Source organism: Salvia splendens, chromosome 10, assembly GCF_004379255.2.
Source record: "Salvia splendens isolate huo1 chromosome 10, SspV2, whole genome shotgun sequence".
Lineage (NCBI taxonomy): Eukaryota > Viridiplantae > Streptophyta > Magnoliopsida > Lamiales > Lamiaceae > Salvia > Salvia splendens.
The window spans coordinates 15,908,877-15,918,104 of NC_056041.1; the positions used below are offsets into that span (position 1 = coordinate 15,908,877).

Here is a 9,228-nt window from a genome sequence, read left to right on the forward strand (position 1 = left end):
CCGGCCTTACACCATTGCAAAAGTGCACGGCTGCAATCCGTCAGTTGGCCTACGGCACCACGACGGACATATTCGACGAATACCTCTACGTTGGTGAAACAACAGGCCGCGAGTGCCTGAAAAGCTTTTGTAGGGGAGTTGTGGAGGCCTACGGCGACATATATTTGCGCAAGCCGACTGCAACTGATTGCCAGGGCCTGATGAAGATGCACGAGACGGTGGACGACTTTCCTGGGATGCTAGGGAGCATCGACTGTATGCACTGGCAGTGGAAAAATTGTCCGATGGCGTGGAGAGACTAATTCACTAGTGGTTACAAGGGCAGCCACCCGACGATGATCCTCGAAGCCGTCGCTGACTATCGGCTCTGGATCTGGAATGCTTACTTCGGCGTAGCCGGGTCGAACAACGACATTAACGTCCTCAACTCATCCACCCTCTTCACCGAGCAATGTAACGGCAACGGGCCGGTCATCGAGTTCACTGAAGAGGGTTTTATTTGCGCATAAGCAGGAGTCGGCGAGGAAGGATGTCGAGCGGACATTTGGTGTGCTCCAAGCGCGATTGGCAATTGTGAAAGGGTCGGCTCGTTTCTGGTTCAAGGAAGTCATCTCGAAGGTCATGTATGCGTGCGTTATCATGCACAACATGGTAGTCGAGCATGAGGGTGGGAGCATCACCGAGTGGAACGATGATGACCGTGCATCTAGCTCGTCCAGCACGGCGACCGAGCCCCCCGTTAGAGGATTGCCGTCGGGCTTCGATGAGGTTCTAGCTAGACATGCCTCAATGCGCAACCAACAAGATCATGGCCAACTCATGAACGACATAATTGAAGAAGTGTTGGCCCGTATCCATCGTCGCTGAGTTTGCATATTTTTTTTTAATTCGTATTGTAATGTATTAATTTTTATAAATGAAATAACGTTTTTTCCTAATTTTTGTAGTTATTTAAATATTCAAATAAAAAATTGATGACGTGACGCGCCTTATGGCGGCCCTCTGCTAATGGTCTTACTATTTTTCTTCACCATCTTTGTGCTTCTTTTTCTTATTTTTCTTCTCACTTATACTATCATCGTCATCCACAACAGCTGCAACAGATCCCCCATTTTCATCGCTCTTATCTTTTTTCTTCTTTTTCTTCTTCTCTGACTTCTCCTCACCTGAGGCCCCCCATTTTCATCGCTCTTATCTTTTTCTTCTTTTTCTTCTTCTCTGACTTCTCCTCACCTGAGGCCGGAGCTTCTTCCTCTACCTCACCCCCTTTCTTCTTTGTCTTCTTCTTCTTCTTCTTTTTCTTCTTCTCTGACTTCTCCTCACCTGAGGCCGGAGCTTCTTCCTCTACCTCACCACCCCCTTTCTTCTTTTTCTTCTTTTCTTTAGTCTCCACCTCCACATTTGCATCATCCTCTGCTTCAACCTTCTTCTTCTTGACAGTACTGTCAACTACCGAACTCCCACCAACAGCATCCACCTTCCTCTTACTCTTCTTCTCCTCCAGCACAGCACCCTCCTCTGCTTTAGCAAGTGTAGCCGCCTCACCACCCACCTTCCTCTTACTCTTCTTCTCCTCCAGCACAGCACCCTCCTCTGCTTTAGCAAGTGTAGCCGCCTCACCAGCAACCGCTGAATCACCCCCAGCAGGCAGAGTGACATTCCTAGACCACTCACTAGGTGCAGCATCCCCAATCACTTTACCATGCTTATCCAGCTTCCCCTCAGCAATCAGCTTTTTCTTCATCGAAGCCTTCGGCCCCAAACCCCATTTCCTAGGATAAGTATCCCTATCCATCACCACCCTCTTGATTTTCGCCACCGTCCCATGATCACATGTAGCCATCACAGCAGTCGTCATCTCTGCAATCCCCAACGCAATCGCCTCCCCTTTTGTAGTCATCAACACCACCTCCTCTCCAACCTCAACATCATTTTCAAACCGCAACAACCCTGGAATCATAAGCTTTGCCCCATAACAAATCGCATTCACAGCTGAATCCTTCACCACAAGCCTCTTGTAGCTGGTCAAAATCTTCTCCAACGGCATAATCACCCTCCTCAGGTAGCTCTCATCTCTGAAATTATCATATATCCACTGTGCATCCATCACATCATGCATAGTTACCATATTGTCCTTCTCCCCCATTATCCCCGACCTCACCCTACGAAGCTCCTGCACATTTATTTATATTTAAATCAAAATGCAAGCTCATAATATTCAACTCAAGATTCAATTATTATAATGTACATATATACTCGTTATTCAAATAGAATTAGAATTCAATCATCGATTCCATTCAAATACAAATCAGAATTACTACCCTACAATGATACAAAGCTCCTACACATACATTAGTAGTACTAAAATATTTATGATTCAAATTCAAATAGTCCTATTTTTATATTTGCTCAGTATTGTAACAATCAATTCGACATTGGTGAATACAGATAACTCAGAATATCAATTCGAAGACTCGCGAATATGGAATCGAATTCAGAATTATTCATAGAACTACCTGCATATGCGACCCCACGCCCAGTAATAGCCCCAAATGCACGCACATTGTCCTCACATACGTCCCAGCTTCACAGGAAATCCAGAAAACCACCAAATGTCGGTCAGCGTCGTACTCGAGCAGCTTGCTCTCATAGATCGTCCGGATTCAAAGCTGCCTTTTCACAGCAGAGATCAGCGGTGGTCGCTGAAAAACAGCTCCGGTCAGCGTCTCCAGCGCCCGAGCCACTTTAGAAACTTCTGGAACATTGGAGTGGAGGCGAGCAACGCAGACGTATTCCTTCCCGGCACCCTGCTGCGATTTAACCAGCCGAGTGGCGCGGTCGATGCAGACAATTAGGTTACCGGTGACTTTCGGGTCGAGCGTGCCGGAATGCCCGGTTTTTTCGACCCGTAAGATACGCTTGATCCACGCCACGACCTCGTGCGACGACGGATTGGACGGCTTGTCGAGGTTCATGATGCCGTACTTGATGTACTCCGCCAACGGGCGCTTCAGCGGCGAGTAGCCGCACGGGAGCGGCGTGTAGTGGCCGGTGCGGACGTTGAGCTTGTCGTAGTTTTTCAGAAGAATTGGCCATTCAGAGGTGTCGACAGCCGGGGTGAAGCTCTGCGGCTTGATCAGAAAATCGGTTGTTTCGATTTGGCCGTCATTTTCTTCAGTACTCTTCTTCTTTTTTGGTTTCACGGAGGGGAGGAGAGGAGCTGAGATTCGGACATGGCGGAGGAGCCGATTTCGAATTAGGTTTGGGGTTCTTGCGAAGACAAATTAGGGATTTATCTGAAAATGGTAGGGTTTAGGGTTTTGGTGAATGGGTTTCATGGGCCTATTGGGGTTTTAGTTTCAGGTCTCACATTTTGTATGTTATTAACTGCCTGGACCTTGTACAGAAATTATACTACTAATGACACCATTTGATTGATTAATTGATATGAACAATTAATTACATGATCGATATATTATTAGAAAATCATTCTAACATAAAAATATATTGGGCCACTATATAGCTGAAATTGTCTTAAAATCAATTTTATGGAGTACAATTTATCAGGAAAATAAGAACTATAGTCAAATCATTTTTTGAGAATCATCTTTCCTGAAATACACAAACTTTCTACATTTTATAGTTTTTCTCCTAACCCATTTTAATATAAATATTCAAACTTTTAACATTTTCAGTTTTTTATTCTAAAATTAATCTTTTTCAAACTTGACGTTGATTCGTTCATCAAAAGTCACCTGTAATGTAAATACACGAATTTTTAATTTAATTAATTTAGGAATTATAATCCCCAAAAATATTACTTTTTGACAAACGTATGTTGATATTCAATTAGTCAATATGGTTATTTGGCCCAAATTTGAAAAATAAAGTTAGAATTTGATCAAACCAAATCTTAGGATTATAGTATTTGGTTTTTCGCAACTGTTTTTGAACCATTTCCATCACAAAAGGAGTCAAATAACTATGAAACTACAACTCAATTAAATCCGAAAACAGAGTACTCTCTCATAGCAAGTTCACATTAAGACAAAGGGAAAGTAGAAACCAAAGACCAAGTATAGCTCATATGACAACAATGGATACTCCCACTTCACAGCAGCATTCAATACCAGTTGCCAGAATATGATCACCTCCGTACTGGTGGTGCAGAGCCTCTACCCGGAGGAGCTCCTCGACCAGCAGCCTGAGCCTGCCAACAGGAGTTCACGAGTCAGGGGCAGCCAAATCCAAGAGTATTTACAATGACAACTTTAGTTTACAACTCAACAGTGGAAGATTACACTCTTGTCGTTGCAGAAAGGTATAAATGGCATGGACAAATTATACATTATCGACCAATATTCCACATTTAAGAGCATTAACAAACATAAAGGAAAGTGCATACTCTAGCTCTCATTGCAACAGCACGCCCACGTCCGACTCCAAGTGATGAACCCTTCCCCTTCATAATTAGACAGATGATCAGCAACAGCAAGAATATAAAAGCCAATGTGAAGATAAAATAGAGAAGCGCAACAGATAGAGTACCTTAATTCTAGCTTCCAAACGCTTGAACATGGGAGCGTTCTTAAGCATATCTGGGATGACCATGAACCTGTAATAATCCACAGTAATGTTCAAACTTATTACGCACAAACAAAACTCACCCACTAGGAAAAGGTGTACACACCTGACTTTGCTGCCTCTAATGAAAACATGCTCGAGTTGTGAGACCTTTCCATCCTGCAATAGATTGGAAAACAGCAATTTGCAATAAGTGAAATGAATTTGGTCACTGCAACTGCGTATATGAACGCATCTGCATATTCAAGAGATGATTACAAAAACGTCCCTTGAGGTGATACACGCTCTACATTTTGTAGTGCATTTACGAAGATATCTAAGGTTTTGAAAACTGCTCGATTATTTTTTAACCAGGCCAGAATTTGATGGTATCTATCTATAATATCCCTATACGAAGATATCTAAGGTTTTGAAAACTGCTCGATTATTTTCTAACCAGGCCAGAATTTGATGGTATCTATCTATAATATCCCTATTCGGATATTCCGATATCCAAACATCATCACTTGATAATTAGCACAACACCTTTCTCAAGATAAAATAGAAGTATTATCAACTACATCTTCATGTAAAATCAGCCAATACACTCCCCTATCAAAAATCACTTAACTGTACATATTAACCCTCAGCTAAAATCAGGGTACAAAATGATAAAATAGTCACTTCAAATTTCTATGAAATGGGAGGACTAACCTAATTACAGAATTGCCACTACCAGTTCCCTCCTAGGGTTTGTCATCTAATTAGGGTTTAACTTAACAAGCACATCGCAACCTCAAATATCAAAATCCAAACTAATCAAATACACAAAATTCCATCAACAAAATTTTAAAAATGTCAGAAATTAAAGAGGGGAAACAACACACACCTTGGCAGTGTAAGTGATGTTTTCGAGCTGGCAATTCCAGTTGTCCTCGCACTCGATCATACTTCCACGGTAGAGCTCTCCGCTCTTCAGCTCCACCGTCACCACATGCCCAGACGCCTCGTGCAGCAGCTTCACCGGAATCCCTAAGCTTCGACTCATTTTCTCTACTTTTTTATGTAAAAATATATAAAATGCTAACAATCAATCTTTTTCACGCGATATTCAAAGAAAATGCAGCAAAAAAACTATGAATCCCACGCAAATTTGAGATTGATCGAGTTCTCTACACGCACCCTAAATTAGGGCAAAAATCACAGTCGAAAAATGGAGCTTCGCTAACCGTGAGGTCCGAGGACCTATATATGTATCTAAATATATGAAGGGTATATTTGTAAATTAAGAAACTTATTCTTCGCTTTGTCTTAATTGCAAATGCACCCCTATAATTTCAAGGTACTACTTATTTGTTTCCAGAAATATCTTATTTCAAAAAATTATCCTCTTCTTAGTTCTTAGTTCTTACTAGAAAAGTATTTAGTTGACTAATGTCATTATTATAACAAAATCATAAGTATTTCATTATTATAAGAAAATCATAAGTATTGTTTGACTTGATTTACTTGATCCACATATAATATTAACACATGTGTTATACTATTTGAAATATTGATATAATATTATTACCATTTTTCATTATTTTATAACAATGTTGATTTTACAACAAATTGAAAATGTATCACTTGGAATCCAGTTATACTTTTTATGCATATTTACCTTGAGTTATAGTAAAATGCTAGCAAGACCATCATTCAAAAGAATTGCTCCTTTAGCTACTTACTACTATATAGGAGTACCACTTATAAGCATATACATAAATTTTTTGTTTAATGCATTCAGAGAAACAAAATAAAATGACTATCTATATAGAAGAGGGCAAATACCCAAATTTTCACTACCTGATTTTCCATCAAATAAATACTCTTTTCTTGAATGTTACAAAAGCCCAATATACTCATATTCATTCATCACAAATTTGTTCCAGAAAAAAAACAAAAAAAATCAAGAATCTAAGCTCGCATGTTGACTAGACGTCACCACGGTTCGTGAACCGCCGGTTCACGGTTCGGAACCGGCGGTTCCGGTTCAAGATTTGTTGGAACCGGAACCGGCCCGTCGAAGACCGCACGGTTCCGGTTTATGAACCGTGAACCGCCGGTTCACTTGAACCGGCCTAACCGTCGGTTGTTACCCGGTTCCGGGCCGGTTCGGCGGTTCGGCGGTTTATCCGATTTTTTTTTTTTTTTTTTGCATTTTGTAAATTGTAATTCAAGTTTAAAATGTAAAAAAACTTGCGTAAATAACATTAGAATGAAGCGATGTACAAATGTAATTTTATTGATACAAATTACAACTTCAAAATTACATTTTAAATTAAAACGTACTAAAACATATTAAAACATACTAACATATAAATCAAAGGAAGGACCACGCTGAGGCATTCCACAATAGGCCATCTTGCACAAGCATAATAATCTTTTTCCGAGCAAGTATACCAAATGGTGCTCTCAAATTAAAGACTTATCATATAACATATTAAAACATACTAACATATAAATCAAAGGAAGGACCACGCTGAGGCATTCCACAATAGGCCATCTTGCACAAGGATATAAGAAAAGGCGGTAGTCCGCACATAATCTTTTTCCGAGCAAGTATACCAAATGGTGCTCTCAAATTAAAGACTTATCATATAACATATTAAAACATATTAAAACTTACTAACATATTAAAACTTATATCATATAACATAATAAAACATATTAAAAAACTACTAACATATTAAAACTTATTATAACATATTAACATAGTAAAACATTTAATTTAGAAGTTTAGAACTTACTTGTAATCAAAGAGCGGCTCGCCTTCCCACCTCCTCCGCAACTTGTGCTCTAGGAGGGGCACGACGACGCCGAGAGTCACTTTGATCTTGAGCAATGCCCTTGCCCCGATCACCACCACGACGAGATGAAGACATGATATTATGGAAATTGGAAGTAGAGAATAGATAGTAGTGTTTATGTGAATATGACTATATGATAACGTGAACAAGAACAACGTGAGTAAATTATGAGCGCAAACAACGTACACAACTTGAGAGAATGAGGATGGAGAATAGAGAAATTGAGATTGAGAGAGAAATTCTTATTAACACAAGAATGGGGTGAGTAGAAATGGAAGAGGAGGGGGTATTTATAGGGGAAAATTGTGATTAAAAATTTTTTTAAAAAAATCAAATTTTGAAAAATAACGCCGAAACCGCCGGTTTTCGGTGGAACCGGCGGTTTACGGACCGTTTGAATTTTCAAATTTTGAAAATTGCGGTGGGAAACCGCCGGTTTAGGCCTGGAACCGCCGGTTTAGGCCCGGAACCGCCGGTTTAACCCTGAAATTGTGAAAAGGCTAGGGAGTAGGCCTGAAATTGTGTCGGAAACCGCCGAACCGCCGGTTTCGCCGGAACCGGCGGTTCTGACCCGCCGGTTACGGTTTGCATAAAATGAGGAACCGGAACCGGCCCGGCGGTTCCGGTGCCGGTTCGAACCGCCGGTGACGGTTCCGGTTCCGGTTCGGAACCGCCGGCGACGGTTCCGGGCCGGTTCATCCGGGCCGGTTCGGTTTGGAGACGTCTAATGTTGACATTACATTTTAGAGAGCAAGAGAAAAAAATAGACAAAAACAAGAAAATCCATATTTGCTTTCACCACAAAAGCTTGCCCTGTATCACATCACAGGTAAATTAACAAATGAATCTAAACCCAAGTTTTTCTCCCAAGTCCATGACAAGATCACTGAATTGTGTTTGAATACAACCATATAAGAAACTCAAGCACATGCATATGTTAACTGTTAAAAATTTACAGATATAAAATGGATGAGATAACTCAGCTGGATCAGGAAGATTAGTGAGAGAAGCGCGCTCTTTCGTCTACTGCTGTTTTTGTTGTGTGGTCGAGGCTTCTCCCCCTCTTGCCAGGGCGACTCTGGCAGGGGTCGACTTCTCAGCTTTCGAGAACTGAATCAATATCTGCATGAGGATTGTCACAACAGCTAAACAAATCGCTGAAAATGTGATTCCTTTCCACGACGAGAAATTGAGGACCGCTAGAAAACTTTCCATGCCCCCAAAATGAGCAGTATGGCCCAAGAACAGACAACATGTGGTTGCAACAGACGAGAACGGGTTACATCTGCTTGATAGAGAGTTAAGAGCCCATAAAAGAAGGATGCGTTCGAGTGATTACCAAAAGGGACTTCATTTAAGGGCAAGAACGATACAAAACAGTATCGAAACCTAACTATAAGTGAAAGCTACCGGATTAATACCATAACATGTAGTAATTCTTAAGTACTTACAGGAAGGAGCTTTGACGACTTCTTCATAACAGCCAAAGTGCTACCAAGGCAACCTGAACGCTGTCGAAAGATATCCGGAACTCAATAAGCAATAGCTTCCGAATAAAGATGACACCAAAGAACCAGTTGTGATCAAGCATGAGTCATAATCCTCAACTCTTGAAGATGGTAATCGAGAGAGGCAACGATTGCTAGGGTTGATGGGATCGACATTATTGTTTAGAGAATAGTATATACATTCTCTTATTTCTTGTATATATAATGTTTACAAGTTCTCCTTCTTTTATAGGAGAAGAGGAGAGCTATCTAAGGAAAGAGATCAATCTATTCTAGGGGACTATTACAAGGTATCAATTACAAATCAA

At 40.8% G+C, this 9,228-nt stretch overlaps 1 protein-coding gene and 1 pseudogene across 1 annotated transcript; both read right to left on the reverse strand.

Moving 5' to 3' along the window:
* Positions 1-701: 701 nt before the first annotated feature.
* LOC121750843 lies at positions 702-3,291 on the reverse strand (annotated as a pseudogene).
* Positions 3,292-3,896: 605 nt separating this feature from the next.
* Positions 3,897-5,797, reverse strand: LOC121750846 (small nuclear ribonucleoprotein SmD3b-like). Its single transcript, XM_042145466.1, has 5 exons — positions 5,453-5,797; positions 4,691-4,743; positions 4,549-4,615; positions 4,406-4,462; positions 3,897-4,210 (listed from the first exon to the last, which is right to left on the reverse strand). Exons 1-5 carry the CDS (start codon positions 5,609-5,611, stop codon positions 4,148-4,150), a joined length of 399 nt encoding a protein of 132 aa, XP_042001400.1. The 5' UTR covers positions 5,612-5,797; the 3' UTR covers positions 3,897-4,147.
* Positions 5,798-9,228: the final 3,431 nt, after the last annotated feature.

Excerpts from the sequence above, each read along its gene's own strand:
- LOC121750846 (XM_042145466.1), bottom strand. The coding sequence starts at position 5,611 with ATGAGTCGAAGCTTAGGGATTCCGGTGAAGCTGCTGCACGAGGCGTCT. Across the intron at positions 4,744-5,452 it reads ACATCACTTACACTGCCAAG|GATGGAAAGGTCTCACAACT; the intron begins GTGTGTGTTGTT and ends AATCTATTGCAG. Across the intron at positions 4,463-4,548 it reads GTTTGGAAGCTAGAATTAAG|GGGAAGGGTTCATCACTTGG; the intron begins GTACTCTATCTG and ends CTAATTATGAAG.